The sequence below is a fragment of the Salmo salar genome, chromosome ssa08 (assembly GCF_905237065.1).
Source record: "Salmo salar chromosome ssa08, Ssal_v3.1, whole genome shotgun sequence".
In the NCBI taxonomy this organism is placed as follows: Eukaryota; Metazoa; Chordata; class Actinopteri; order Salmoniformes; family Salmonidae; genus Salmo; species Salmo salar.
Window position 1 is genome coordinate 9,594,361 of NC_059449.1, and position 16,361 is coordinate 9,610,721.

At 42.1% G+C, this 16,361-nt stretch overlaps 1 protein-coding gene across 1 annotated transcript in view; it reads left to right on the plus strand.

The window, feature by feature from the left end:
• The first annotated feature begins 3,324 nt into the window (after window positions 1-3,324).
• Window positions 3,325-16,361, plus strand: part of LOC106610087 (zinc finger protein 662) — a 246,124-nt gene continuing 233,087 nt past the window's right edge. The window contains exons 1-4 of the mRNA XM_045723158.1: window positions 3,325-3,840; window positions 7,330-7,460; window positions 7,652-7,837; window positions 12,993-13,145. Coding sequence (XP_045579114.1) covers window positions 3,546-3,840; window positions 7,330-7,460; window positions 7,652-7,837; window positions 12,993-13,145 — 765 coding nt within the window. The 5' untranslated portion in view covers window positions 3,325-3,545. The remainder of the gene's footprint in view (window positions 3,841-7,329; window positions 7,461-7,651; window positions 7,838-12,992; window positions 13,146-16,361) is intronic.

A 16,361-nucleotide genomic window follows, 5' to 3' on the forward strand; every position in this document is an offset into this window, starting at 1 on the left:
TCTATTGCTTCCTAAGTGGACAGTTTGATTTCACAGAAGTGTGATTGACTTGGAGTTACATTGTGTTGTTTAAGTGTTCCCTTTATTTTTTTGAGCAGTGTATATACTTGTGTATTGATTTTAAGAAAGACATTGATGTTTATGGTTAGGTACACGTTGGAGCGACGACAGTCCTTTTTCGCGAATGCGCACCACATTGATTATATGCAACGCAGGACAGGCTAGATAACTACACATGGTTGATGATATTACTAGTTTAACTAGTGATTATGATTGATTGATTGATTTGTTTTTTATAAGATAAGTTTAATGCTAGCTAGCAACTTACCTTGGCTTCTTACTGCATTCGCGTAACAGACAGGCTCCTCGTGGAGTGCAATGTAAAGCAGGTGGTTAGAGCGTTGGACTAGTTAACCGTAAGGTTGCAAGATTGAATCCCCAAGCTGACAAGGTAAAAATCTGTCGTTCTGCCCCTGAACAAGGCAGTTAACCCACCGTTCCTAGGCCGTCATTGAAAATAAGAATGTGTTCTTAACTGACTTGCCTAGTTAAAAAATATTGTTAATTATTTTTTTTTTTTTTAAATATAAAACAATCGGCAAATCGATGGCCAAAAATACCGATTACCGATTGTTATGAAAACTTGAAATCAGCCCTAATTAATCGGCCATTCCGATTAATTGGTCGACCTCTAATTGACACCCCCCCCCATTTGTTTTGTTGTGACTCGGTGTTTATTATCTATGCATAGTCACTTCCCCCCTACCTACATGTACAAATTACCTCTAACCTGTACCCCTGCACACTGACTCTGTACCGCTACCCCTTGTATATAGCCTCGTTATTGTTATGTTATTGTGTTACTTATTATTTTTTACTTTAGTTTGTTTGGTAAATGTTTTTATTGACATTTTTTTACCCCTTTTTTCTCCCATATTTCGTGGTATCCAATTGGTAGTAGTTACAGTCTTGTCTCATCGCTGCAACTCCCATACGGACTTGGGAGAGGCGAAGGTCGAGAGCCATGCATCCTCCGAAACACAACCCAAGCTAGCCGCACCGCTTCTTGACACAACGCACATCCAACCTGGAAGCCAGTCGCACCAATGTGTCGTAGGAAACACCGTACACCTGGCGACCTGGTCAGCGTGCACTGCGCCCGGCCCGCCACAGGAGTCGCTAGTGCGCGATGAGACAAGGATATCCCTGCCGGCCAAACCCTCCCTAACCCGGACGACGCTGGGCCAATTGTGCGTCGCCCCAAGGGCCTCGCGGTCGCGGCCGGCTGCGACAGAGCCTGGGCTCGAACCCAGAATCTCTGATGGCACAGCTAGACCACTGCCCCACCCGGAAGGCCCTTGTAAATATAATCTTAACTCTTCTTGAACTGCACTGTTGGTTAAGGGTTTGTAAGTAAGCATTTCACGGTAACTTGTTGTATTTGGCGCATGTGACAAATAAAGTTTGATTTGATGTTCCTCTCCTGAAAACCCTGAGCAGTCGACAGATGGTGAACTCAGAAATTGAACCTGAGAAAAGTGAATTGTAAGAACCTGCGCTGACAGGTGAGGTGAAGGCTTCCAAGCCTCAGCCGAATGACCAGGAAAATGCCAGATATGACTTGGGCCCAGTGGGAGTACAATTCGTGAAGAACATGCTAACGGATACATTGTGATAAAGCTAGTTAGCATTGGCTTGCGAAACTAGCTCTAATTTCCTTCATGCTGGACACAAAGACATAAAAATGGTATCCACTAGTTCATCTGCCTGGGGAAGTAGTATCCTGAAGTATCCCTTTAAATTGTACTGTACAGATGGAATGGAAATCCCAGAAGATTGAATTGGTAGTAGCAGCAGAGAGGTTTTTGGGTGTCAGATTTGAATGTAGAAGGATCTTCGGGGGTTTTGAGAGAAGGGGTTCCAGCCTCCCAGGCCGACGGTGTTGGTGTAGGACCTGTTAGGGCCAAAGTAGTGTGAAGGGGTGGTGGAGTATGTTGGGGGATAATGCTATATTGAGAGCAATTTTAATGGCGTCTTTTCATAGGCACTAACACCCACCATGGTTTGTTGTGCAAAGCCTATAGGGAAATTAATTGAGTTTTTATAAGGTTTTTGGATAAATTCTGGAAATAATGTCTGTGGTAAACACAGGTTGTGTCTGCGTACCCATACCAGTATACTATATACTTAAACTGCATGGTATGTACTCCTCTCAGTGCTAGAGGCGTCACTACAGACCCTGGTTCGATTCCAGGCTGTATCACAACCGGCCGTGATTGGGAGTCCCAAAGGGCGGCGCACAATTGGCCCAGCGTCGTCCGGGTTAGGCCATCATTGTAAATAAGAATTTGTTCTTAACGGACTTGCCTAGTTAAATAAAGGTATAAAACAAATTGTCTCATACTATTTATGACAATGTTTAATAAAAAGTCTGCGTTATGCCAGAGCCATAGCGTACTACTTTGATATGGCTTCGCAGATATAAACCAGAAAGTGCATCCTCAAAAATCTCTGGATACACAGTTCTAAATCCAAATATCATCCCTATTTATAAATCTGTTTTCAAAGATGTTCAATTCAATGGTCATGATAATTTTAAGGACAACAAAACACACATTACATTTTAACACAGAGACTCTTTGCTCGTCTTCTTTGCCAACTTAAATTTGTTTTTTGTTTTACTTCCAGAGTACTATGATATCTCAATGTCCTCCTTTTTTCTGGTTTGAATGCATTGTGGGTGTGAAATGTCCAAAAAGTTTACAATTCATTCATACTACATGAGAAGCCGAAATGAGTATGACATCCAGGCATTTAAAGCGTACAACATTTTCAAAATGTCACATACTATAAAACAAAACACAAATCACATACTCAAACGGCCTTTCTATTTAGGATGTAGTATGGGTATTTGGATACAGCCACTGGCTTAGATCTTATACGTTTTGTTCAATGACAATCTTAATCAGCTAACATCAAGGCCTAAAATGAACTTTTTGGTCCACCAGCCACTGGCAGGTACAGGAAAAAAATCTACCAGCCACTCAGATTTTTTTTTATCAGTCAAAATATTTTTGGGCCATAATTACATACAAAAAACTAAAAACGGATGACCATGCTTTGTAGTGTTTCTAATACAATCAATGTATTAGTAAGAAGTAACGTGGTATATTGCTAAATTTCACAAAAAAAATGGTGACTTCAGTATTTTAACGAAAATATCAGATGATATTTCCCTTCTTTTTTTGTGAACAAATGTGTAATGCACTTTCCGAACAGTGAAAGGCAGCAATACGCAACAAGGCGTCTAACCCGGCCGGAAAACCACACGAAGAAGTAGTAAACGGAAGTGAACAGTGATCAAGAACAATTTCCACGTTAGCGGTTTTTTGTTATTTAGACATTTATTAACACCCTGGAACTCAAAATATGATTAATTTAACTGGACAGCATTACTTATGTATCCCTGGTAGTGTTTAATTCGCGTTGAAAACAGTACTTGGTTGATATAGTTAATGATAGTTAGCTGCTAACGTTAGCTAACAATGGCTACCTGTAACTCAAACGTTATGATTTTTCACACTCAAATAGCCTCCATCATGGAGGTGCTAGCGAATGCAGCCGTTGCAGAGATCTGTAAACTCGTAGACGACGACTATGCAGTGTTTCGTTTGGAAATAACTCAAAGCCAGAAAGAAAACAGGGCATTGCGGAGGAAACTACAGCTAATTGAACTGAAGGTGACACGGGAGCGCGCAGAGAGGACAACGCGAGAGCGCGTCCTCGCCATTCGTCCCAGTAGCGTCAAGATCCCCGACCGATACAGAGGAATGACAAGAGGTAGGCTACACTTTGCAGAAGGCCGAGGCTGCGGGGCCTGTTGTCCCGTTCCCCTCTGCGCATGTATTCAGATGTCATACCCAGAGTTTGGTCTTGGTCAGTTTTTGGATAGTATGCGGTACTTCTCCTATCATGCATTGTTTTCCCCTATCTTACCTTTATTTTACCAGGCAGGTTAATAAGAAATACTTATTGCACAAAGACTATTCAAAACAGATTTTTGATTTTCTATATTTACTATTGTCATGCTCAATTAAAATAATGTGATGGATGGAACAAAATCAATAAATGTCAAGACTTTATTATAAGTGTTACATTACATCCAGGGCCGTATTACCAAACGGCACGCAGCGCATGTGTCTTAACCTCCCAGGGCCCCCCACCAATATTTTGGGGGCCCCAATATTTTGCTGGGGGAGGTCGGGCTCCCCCAGATAGCATATGAAAGCACCAGTTGTGGGCAAGGTTCCCTTAACATTTTTGGGGCATTGAGCAAATTTTAACATGCAGCTGGCCAAGAACAGACCAGCACGTTTTGCTCTTCACTGTAGTCAGAGGGCTAATTTCAATACTATGTCTGCCAGTCTTTCTTGGCTAAAAGTTGAGGAGAGACCGACTACATCGCTTCTCGTTTTTATAGGAAACAATGTGTTGAAAATTCCTAATTGTTTTCATAGTCAACTTACACACAACACTGACACACACACTTAACCCACCAGACATGTCACCAGGGGTATTTTCAGTCCCCAGGTCCAGAACAAATTCAAGGAAATGTACAGTATTATACAGCGCCAGGATTGCATGGAACTCCCATCTCATATAGCGCAAGTGAACAGCAAACCTGGTTTTTAAAAAATGAATAAAGCAACACCTCACGACCAATGTTGCCTCATTTTCTGGGGCACTCAGCAAATTTTTGGTCTTGTGAGGGGAAACTTGAACGTTGTGAGTTAGGCTGTACCCTGCAAACTAAAGGGATTTCTTCTCCAATGAGCAGCAGTCCTTCTCCGATGAGGTTTAACGGCAGTTGGCATCCAATAAATGTTGCATTACCGCCACCTACTAGACTGAAGTACAACACCCTTATACTTTTGCTTGAATAAATGAATAAATAAATACCCTACCATCTAACACTACACAAAAGAAAAAGAAAAAAAAGATCAACACCCTACTCCACTATTTAAAATGATTTAGTGCTACCTCAGGCCAACAACCTGAAAGGATGGGACACCACCACTTAACACACCCTGTAACTCTTCTGATGTCAAGTCTCGCACATCCAAATACCTCTGCAGTTTTCTGTGACCTACGTTCCATCCCTGCAGTACAGTTGATAACCATTTCTATAAATGCTAAAAATCCAGTCCTACTGAAACATATATCACGTGTTTGCCTATCCCTCTGTATTGGCACAAATCTACTACTCACAACACTCCTCCCAGGATCCCTCCCCCTTGACCCATCTTCCTCTACTTTCTTCACTGCCTCAGCATATGACAACTTCTGCACTACTCTGACCCTGGAAACCTCAACCTGAGTCTCTCGCACGGGACATTTCTGATCCCCAGTCCCATGGGCACCCCTACAATTAACACATACCACTACTTTCCCAAATGCTACACATTCCTTTGTCTCATGCCCTTCAGCACACTTCTCACATCTAGGAACCTCCCTCCTATACACTGCTGCCACATGCCCAGAGCAGAAGTCCTGGAGGAGGTGGTTGTGAGTTGGTTGTGGGTCACCTGGAGGTCAGGCCCCCCCAGATAGCATATGAACAGATCATAAACTAGAAAATGTGTAGAATTGCAGGGAATTCGGTTAAAAACTCAAAGTTTCTCTCAGCCTCATGGCAAAATGTGTACAATATCATGAGATTAGCTATATAACGGTAAATTGTTCTCTCTGCCTCATGGCAAAATGTGTAGAATTGCAGGAAATGAGCTTGAAATTTGCTAAATGTGTAAAATAGCATGAGATTAGCTATAAAACTGCACATTTGCCCTGGAGGTACAGTGGGGTCCGACATTATTGACACCTTTTGATAAAGATGAGCAAAAATGACTGTGTAAAATAAATTATTCAAATACTGAACTATATTGTATTACTTTTTTTGGGGGGGGGAATGTATATTATTTTCACCACAACTGATGGTCATGTCATCTGACTAAAGCACCGCTTCCAATCCAAGTGACAATGCTGTTTAGCAAACTCCAGGTGTTTTCCTTTTTTGGATGACATTAAAATAGAGCTCTTTGCTTTGGCCACGCATACCAGTGGTGGGTTTGGCGTTGAAATGAGGATGCATGAGCAGAAAATAACCCCATACCTACTGTAATATATGGTGGTGGATCTTTGATGTTATTGCTCTATTTTGCTTCCACTGGTCCTGGGGCCAGTGGAAGTAGTCAATAAGCGCAGACGAAGGATATCAAGAATCTGGAAGGATTCTGTATGGAGGAATGGTCTATAGCCTTGTTCACATTGGCAGTTTGAAGTGATGCAATTTTTTTCTTGCGTATCTGATTTGAATCTGATCTTTTTCCTGCATTCTGACAGCCAAAAAACACATTGAATCAGATATTTCAAGCCATACCAATCTGATTCCTGGCCATGCGACTTGTGTCTGAACAGTCAAATCTGATTTATTTGCCCTCAAGTGGTTTTTAAGACTTATTTGGCATATCTTGTTGCTTGCTAGCTACTCTGTTGACAAGATAATGTGGTAGCTAACTAGCTTGTTCATCGTTTACAAACAAATGAGTGAATATGCTAGAAAGCTAAATGGCTTCCCAGCTGCTGTGACTAGCCAAAAAGGACTCATTTTGAAAGTTGGATCTTTAAGTGTTCATCGCAGGCATTGTTGTCACCTTAGCTTGCTACATAACTTCTGAGTGATAGGAAGCATGTGCGCCACCACCAATCAGCCTACACAACTGTGCACACACCCGCCGTTGCTATGACAACTAGCGTAGCCATGTCAGGAAATGACTGATTTGAGCGTCAAGGCTTTAAGTGTGAACAAGGCCTTCAGTGTGAACAAGGCTTTACATCCTTCCCAATGTGTTCTCCAACTCAAAAAAACATTAGGAAAAGGCTCGCTGCCATTATCCTCATAAGGTGAGGTATTGAAAACAGTAGTGTCAATAATTTGGACCCCTACCCTTTTTGAGAATTGTATTTATTACTTGTTAAACAAAATCTATTTCTCTGAGCAATTGTATTATTATAATTCCAATTTTTTTTGGAGCATACAATAAAGTTCGGTATTTTAAGGATTTATTTTATACAGTCATTTTTGTTCATTTTTATTATTAAGGGTGTCAATAATTTCGTACCCCACTGTAGATGCCCCGAGGCCCCAGATTTGGTAGTCCAGCCCTGCTTACAGCTCTGCCAATTGTAGACAGTGTCATTAGTGTACAATATAGTGTTGAGCATTGACAGTACCTAACTTAACCACCCGCTTTCCCCCAATAACTCTCTTAGGTGAAGGACATCTCACTGGAGGCCACAGGAGCTTTGTGAAGCCTGCAGGACACAAAACATGGAGAGATGACCAACCCATAGCTATAGATGAGGGGAGTGGAACCTCAAACCAGCATGTTATCGTGATAGAGGTTTGTGTAATAGTGTAACACGACAGTACATCAAATGTGTCCCGTTTATTTCAGAAAGGCTCCCCTCAGCAATACACTTGCTTACATGTACATCCTCATTTATCTGCCATAGAGGAGCTTGTGAGACTTCCCTATGGTATTGTTATCCAATTCTACTCATGTACCAATAATAACCTCTCTTCTTGTCTCAGTCTGAAGATGCAGAGGCTGCAGGTCCTGGAGGATCGTCTCTGGTCAAACAGGAGAGGACTGAAGGAGAGGAGGACCCACGACACAGCAGAGACATCCAGATTGGAGCGGTTGGAGTGGCGCCCCCTGTAGCCACGGAGGACTTCGGCTCCGTGCCCCATCCTAGGGCGCAATGCAGTATCACGGAGGTCAGTGGAACGCCGAATGTCGTCCTGAAGTCAGAGAAAGACACAGAGACTTTAACTGTAACACAAAGGTTCTTACACACAGGACCTGACCAAATGTCAGACCCAGAGAGACTGGAGCTGGAACCACTGGGCTGTCCTCCTGCTCCTGGCTCAGAGTATTTACTATACGGTAACCCGAGCCTGAGGACGGTTCATTCCCATGGGGACTCAGGTGACGTGTTAGAGACTGGCAATGATCCGTCTTGTTCTTACACAACAGAGATGGACCCTGGAAACATGCCCTTGGGTTTAGAGACACAGACTGATCTGTCTAGAGGGGACTGGAACCGGTACAGTAGTAGCGTATACTCTGAAGGGGAGGTTAAAGTCATAGATAAGAGGGCTGTGAAAGTGAAGGGCGAGGCTCCTCTGACATGGAATGTAGATGAGACTCACTTAGGAGTAGGACACTCACAAGGCAGAGATTTCTTAGACTACAGGGAAAGCTTGGAGACTAATCCAAATGTTGCGTCCCATTCCCCTTTACACACGCTCAGGGATCTCGACCCAGTGTCCACGTCGATGGGGCCTTCCGATTCACAGAGCCGGGACTTTTTCGATCAGGTATTGAACTCAAGGGATCAAAGGGCCAAGGCTCGGGGAGGGGGAGCAACATCAGGCAATAGTAAAGAGAAACGGTTCTGTAACGAAGGCTTCAATTGCCCCCAGAAGGTAGAGATCCACCAGAGGGTCCACATAGGGGTGAAACCCTTCAGCTGTACCCAGTGTCATATGCACTTTGCTGAGGCTGGCAACCTGAAGAGGCACCAGAGGGTCCACACAGGGGAGAAACCCTTCAGCTGTGTCCAGTGTCACATGCACTTCGCCAGGACGGGTGACCTGAAGAGGCACCAGAGGGTCCACACAGGGGAGAAACCATTCAGCTGTACCCAGTGTCACATGCGCTTCGCCCAGGCTGGCAACCTAAAGATGCACCTGAAGGTCCACACGGGAGAAAGGCCATTTGCCTGTCAGCACTGCGGGAAGAGGTTCTCAGAGAGGAGATGCCTCAGGATACACCAGCAGAAAAAACATTCCATTTTATAACAAAGAAACCATTCCACTCAATAGCTTCTGACACTTAGATCTAAACCTGCATTAAGACAAAGATTCATTTTCATTGTTGTCAGCAGATGCATTTGAAGTAACGAGAGTAACAGATTTCAGTGTTGAATATTCCTGTGTAAATATTCCATCCAGATGTGTGAAACAATGCATTCAGGAAGTATTTTGTTACTTTACATCCTTATTCTATGTATATATTTCATCATCAACCTACACACAATACCCCATAATGACAAATCAAAAATAGTTGTATTTTTTATTTTTGCAAATTTATAAAAAATAACTGAAGTATGACATTTACATACAGTGGGGGGAAAAAAGTATTTGATCCCCTGCTGATTTTGTACGTTTGCCCACTTACAAAGAAATTATCAGTCTATAATTTTAATGGTAGGTTTATATGAACAGTGAGAGACAGAATAACAAAAAAAAAAAAAAAAAAAACGCATGTCAAAAATGTTATAAAATGATTTCCATTTTAATGAGGAAATAAGTATTTCACCCTTCTGCAAAACATGACTTAGTACTTGGTGGCAAAACCCTTGTTGGCAATCACAGAGGTCAGACGTTTCTTGTAGTTGGCCACCAGGTTTGCACACATCTCAGGAGGGATTTTGTCCCACTCCTCTTTGCAGATCTTCTCCAAGTCATTAAGGTTTCGAGGCTGACGTTTGGCAACTCGAACCTTCAGCTCCCTCCACAGATTTTCTATGGGATTAAGGTCTGGAGACTGGCTAGGCCACTCCAGAACCTGAATGTGCTTCTTCTTGAGCCACTCCTTTGTTGCCTTGGCCGTGTGTTTTGGGTCATTGTCATGCTGGAATACCCATCCACGACCCATTTTCAAAGCCCTGGCTGAGGGAAGGAGGTTCTCACCCAAGATTTGACAGTACATGGCGCTGTCAAATGATGTGAAGTTTTTCTGTCCCCTTAGCAGAAAAACACCCCCAAAGCATAATGTTTCCACCTCCATGTTTGACGGTGGAGATGGTGTTCTTGGGGTCATAGGCAGCATTCCTCCTCCTCCAAACACGGCGAGTTGAGTTGATGCCAAAGAGCTCCATTTTGGTCTCATCTGACCACAACACTTTCACCCAGTTGTCCTCTGAATCATTCAGATGTTCATTGGCAAACTTCAGACGGCATGTATATGTATTCTTGAGCAGGGGGACCTTGCGGGCGCTGCAGGATTTCAGTCCTTCGCGGCGTAGTGTGTTACCAATTGTTTTCTTGGTGACAATGGTCGCAGTTGCCTTGAGATCATTGACAAGATCCTCCCGTGTAGTTCTGGGCTGATTCCTCACCATTCTCATGATCATTGCAACCCCATGAGGTGAGATCTTGCATGGAGCCCCAGGCCGAGGGATATTGACAGTTCTTTTGTGTTTCTTCCATTTGCAAATAATCGCACCAAATGTTGTCACCTTCTCACCAAGCTGCTTGGCGATGGTCTTGTAGCCCATTCCAGCCTTGTGTAGGTCTACAATCTTGTCCCTGACATCCTTGGCGAGCTCTTTGGTCTTGGCCATGGTGGAGAGTTTGGAATCTGATTGATTGATTGCTTCTGTGGACATGTCTTTTTTACAGGTAACAAGCTGCAGTTAGGAGTACTCCCTTTAAGAGTGTGCTCCTAATCTCAGCTCGTTACCTGTATAAAAGACACCTGGGAGCCAGAAATCTTTCTGATTGGGAGGGGGTCAAATACTTATTTCCTTCATTAAAATGCAAATCAATTTATAACATTTTTGACATGTTTTTCAGGATATTTTTGTTATTGTCTCTCACTGTTCAAATAAACCTACCATTAAAATTATAGACTGACCCTTTCTTTATCAGTGGGCAAACATACAAAATCAGCAGGGGATCAAATACTTTTTCCCCCCACTGATAAGTATTCAGACCCTTTACTCAGTACATTGTTGAAGCATCTTTGGCCGCGATTACACCCTTGAGTCTTCTTGGGTATGACGCTACAAGCTTGGCTTACCTGTATTTGGGGAGATTCTCCCATTCTTCTCTGCAGATCCTCTTAAGCTCTGTCAGGTTGGATGGGGAGTGTCGCTGCACAGCTATTTTCAGGTCTCTCCAGAGATGTTCGATCGGGTTCAAGTCCGGGCTCTGGCTGGGCCACTCAAGGACATTCAGAGACTTGTCCCGAAGCCACTCTTGGCTGTGTGCTTAGGGTCGTTGACCCGTTGGAAGGTGAACCTTCACCCCAGTCTGAGGTCCTGAGCGCTCTGGAGCAGGTTTTCATCAAGAATCTTTATGTACTTTGCTCCGTTCACTGTCCCTCGATCCTGACTAGTCTCCCAGTCCCTGCCGCTGAAAAACATATGCTGCCACCACCATGCTTCACCGTAGGGATGGTGCCAGGTTTCCTCCAGACGTGATGCTTGGCATTCAAAGAGTTCAATCTTGGTTTTGTCAGACCAGAGAATCTTGTTTCTCATGGTCTGAGAGTTTTTAGGTGCCTTTTGGCAAACTCAAAGTGGGCTGTCGTGCCTTTTACTGAGGATTGGCTTCAGTCTGGCCACTCTACTATAAAAGCCTGATTGGTGGAGTGCTGCAGAGATGGTTGTCCTTCTGGAACATTCTCCCATCTCCACAGAGGAACTCTGGAGCTCTGTCAGAGTGACCATCGATTTCTTGGTCACCTCCCTGGCCAGTTTCGCCGGGCGGCCAGCTCTAGGAAGAGGTTCCAAACTTCCTCCATTTAAGAATGACGGAGGCCACTGTGTTCTTGGGGACATGTCTCAGAGCTCTACGGACAATTCCTACGACCTCATGGCTTGGTTTTTGCTCAGATCAGATTAAATTTTATGACCAATTTATGCGGAAATCCAGGTAATTCCAAACGGTTCACATACTTTTTCTTGCCACTGTATATGAACTGCTGCATGTTGCATTCATATTTTTGTTCAGTGTATATAATCCTAAAATGTCTGTTACATATTGTGTTTGTACTGCGTAGGCTATGTGTTCACATGCCTATTTCATTCAATTACTTTATTTCTTTGCCAAGACACTTATAATGAGAAAATTAATGCAGTTTATCAAGTTCATGCAGATTTTTTGTTGAGGTGTGTGTGATTTTCATATGGTGTATGTCGTGGAATTATTGTCATCAAAAGGAGAGACTTTTACATTTCTTCAAAACAAGTAAACTTTGTTATTTAATTACTGCAGTAATGGAGCTTGTCAACGAGCCCCCCGTATGTGATTCGTTGAGAGACCAACCAGCAGGACTAAGCCACAGCATTTTATAGCGAAGTCCATCCTCCTGGATGTTCATGACAAATCACAGATGTATAGAATGGGTCACAAGGTTAGGATTCGTATGAAAGATACTAATAATTCACAGCAAACAGTATCTGCTGTAAAAAGAGTCTCATTGTGTAGAAACCAGAGTCTGGACCCCAGCTCCATACTGGAGCCATCTCCCCCTGGTACCCCAGTACAGAAACATTAACTCATGCTCTGGAATGCAGTATCACCCAAAAACATTGTAAATCTTCTGTCAGTGTTAAATCTCCCAGAGGCCCATCCTCAGTAGAACACACACAGATGAAAGTGTTCTAAGAACCCCCTATTCTGTTGCATAAAACAACCATTTGATGCAATAACAATATTATAACAATCTTGCAATATGTATTTAAAACTTGTTTGTTTAATAAACACAAAATGGGACTTTTCATTCTAAGACTTTCATTGATTCTCTTTGGTATACATCACATCTGATCTCACCCTATTCTGCATACATCCAACAGTGCTTTATAACCAATATATCTACACATACCCACACAAACACCTACTGTATGTCAAAATAGGTTAGTCCGGTTTGTCTGACTTTTGACTTATCATAGCTAATTCCATATTTACCCACAACATCATATGTATGTCCACCATGATGGGTTTCACAACAATGAAGTCATTCTGTAACTACAGTATAGGACTCAAACGTAGTGGGGATGGGTAAACACTCCATGTTGTAACTGTGTGTATGTACCTGAGGGAGTGTATGTCTGTGTAATCTGTATCACCTCTCTTCCAGGAGGAGGAGAGTCCAGAAGTGCTGCTGGTAAAGGAGGAGGGTCTGGGGAACCCTGAGGGGACCATGGTCATGGAGGACAACCAGACTACACCTCCTCCTGAATCCACAGAGGAACCAGCTGAGCAGCACAGGACCACACACAGTCTCACTGAGGTGAGCCCACTGAACTACTGTCTGTATGGTATTAGTTCAGGGCCCATATCCTCAAAGCCTCAGAAAAGGAGTGCTGATCTAGGATCAGATGAGCCTTTTCGATCATACTGAATAAGCCTACATAGATCCTCGATCAGCAATTCTATTCTGAGACTCTGTGGATGCGGGCCCAGATCTTGATTAATTCTGTTTTAAGTGTGGGACCATTCTTTTCAATTCTCAAACCATTAAAGAGTGTAATAGCATTACATTTACATGTTACATAGCAATCCCTCATTGGCCAATGAGAAGATGCTCCATAGCAGGGTGCTCATATCAGATTTCTTGATACAACATTCTCTCACTCTGTATCTCTTACAGTCAGTAGACATGGAGGATGGGAAGCCTGATCTGCTGCTAGTCAAAGAGGAGACAATAGAAGACGGACCAGAGAGCATTGATCTGCTGAGTGGACTAAAGATGGGGGAGCAAGGTAAGGGAGAAATACATATAGCCTACATACAGTAATAGATCTTCAATGGGAATAGTAATACATATAGCCTACATAGAGTAAGTGGTCTTCAATGGGAATAGTAATACATATAGCCTACATACAGTAATAGATCTTCAATGGGAATAGTAATACATATAGCCTACATACAGTAATAGATCTTCAATGGGAATAGTAATACATATAGCCTACATACAGTAAGTGGTCTTCAATGGGAATAGTGATACATATAGCCTACATACAGTAATAGATCTTCAATGGGAATAGTAATACATATAGCCTACATACAGTAATAGATCTTCAATGGGAATAGTAATACATATAGCCTACATACAGTAATAGATCTTCAATGGGAATAGTAATACATATAGCCTACATAGAGTAAGTGGTCTTCAATGGGAATAGTAATACATATAGCCTACATACAGTAATAGATCTTCAATGGGAATAGTAATACATATAGCCTACATACAGTAATAGATCTTCAATGGGAATAGTAATACATATAGCCTACATACAGTAATAGATCTTCAATGGGAATAGTAATACATATAGCCTACATACAGTAAGTGGTCATCAATGGGAATAGTGATGCTCCTGGCTGTTGTTTTTTCTTCATTAAAAAAATCAAATCAAAACAAGTTATGTTTACCTTCAGAAGTTTCAAGTTTTATTTGTCGCATGTACAAGTACAGTGAAATTCCTAACTTGCAAGCCCAACCCAGAAGTACAGTATTCAATATCAAATAGTATAACTAATAAAAAATATATTAAAAAGGAGAAATAAGAGAGGAAGCTATATACAGTGTCAGTGCCAGTACCAAATGTACAATGTGCACTGATATTGGAGTGTTTGAGGTAGATACAGTGCCTTCAGTAGGTATTCACACCAGTGGCGGTCGGTGCCATTTAAGATGAGGGAGGATGATTTTTTTTTTTAATGAGCATGGCCTTTTCTATTACAGCATATTGGATGACTGTCATTCGTATATTATTCATCCAGCCCAATGTAACATCGACAGGTTTAGGATACTGCATGATTCTCAAATTTTCCCTATGCTCATCATGAGGTTGGTTCAAAAGGTCAAGAGAAAAATGAGAGTAATCCAGACAGTTGACACATTCAATACCGCTTTGTACACTCTTGCCTGCATCTAGCTGATCTAGGGCATAGTCATTAGTCCAACAGTTGCAAATGAGAGTTTCTATTGGAAAAATGTAGGTATGTTTATCCCTGTTTCGTTCCGTTCGCTTCCGTTTAAGAAATGTTTTTCAACAGAATCAGCGGAATGAATACACTCCTGATCACCGCAAACACAGTTCACTTTCATAGCAGCCGTATACAAAAAGCATGATCATTTGCTCATTGTATAATTCCTTCTCGCATCTATGCGCTCTCCTCCTGGACTTCAGTGTACAACACAGGCAAAAAAAAAAAATCCAAGCCAAACCTTCATTCCATAACTGCTAACCGCTACACACAGCCTACATCGTTGTCACCTAACGTCATAGTAAACATATCTAGCTACTAGCATTAATATATCAGCAACAAACGTTAGTTTACAGCAAGCGGTTTAGCATTTACACCGGCGGAAATAAATTGATAAAACCAAAAGCTTACCTTGACTTGGAAGAGCTCCAGTGTTAGATGTGCTATGTTAGCTATCTCTGTTTGAGCCGGGCGTACGCTAGCTAGACAAGTGAAAGTGAAATTTAAAAAATAAATATACACACTACCTTTCAAAAGTTTGGGGTCACTTAGAAATGTCCTTGTTTTTGAAAGAAAAGCAAAAAAAATTCTCCATTAGAATAACATAAAATTGATCAGAAATACAGTGGAGACATTGTTAATGTTGTAAATGACTATTGTTGCTGGAAACGGCAGATTTTTTTATGGAATATCTACAGTTGAAGGGAAGTTAACATACACTTAGATTGGAGTCATTAAAACTCGTTTTTCAACCACTCTACAAATGTCTTGTTAACAAACTATAGTTTTGGCAAGTCGGTTAGGACATCTCCTTTGTGCATGACACAAGTAATTTATCCAACTGTTTACAGACAGATAATTTCACTTATAATTCACTGTATCACAATTCCAGTGGGTCAGACATTTTCATACACTAAGTTGACTGTGCCTTTAAACAGCTTGGAAAATTCCAGAAAATGATGTCATGGCTTTAGAAGCTTTTGATAGGCTAATTTACATAATTTGAGTCAATTGGAAGTGTACCTGTGGATGTATTTCAAGGCCTTCAAGGCCAATTTCCAAATGCCTGAAGTTACCACGTTCATCTGTACAAACAATAGTACGCAAGGGACCACGCAGCCGTCATTTCGCTCAGGAAGGAGACGGGTTCTGTCTCCTAGAGATTTTGCTAAAAGTGCAAATCAATCCCAGAACAACAGCAAAGGACCTTGTGAAGATGCTGGAGGAAACGGGTACAAAAGTATCTATATCCACAGTAAAACGAGTCCTATATCGACATAACCTGAAAGGCTGCTTAGCAAGGAAGAAGCCACTGCTCCAAAACCGCCATAAAAAAGCCAGACTATGGTTTGCAACTGCACATGGGAACAAAGATCATACTTTTTGGAGAAATGTCCTCTGGCCTGATGAAACAAAAATAGAACTGTTTGGATATAATGACCATCATTATGTTTGGAGGAAAAAGGGGGAGGCTTGCAAGCAGAAGAACATCCCAACCGTGAAGCATGGGGTTGGC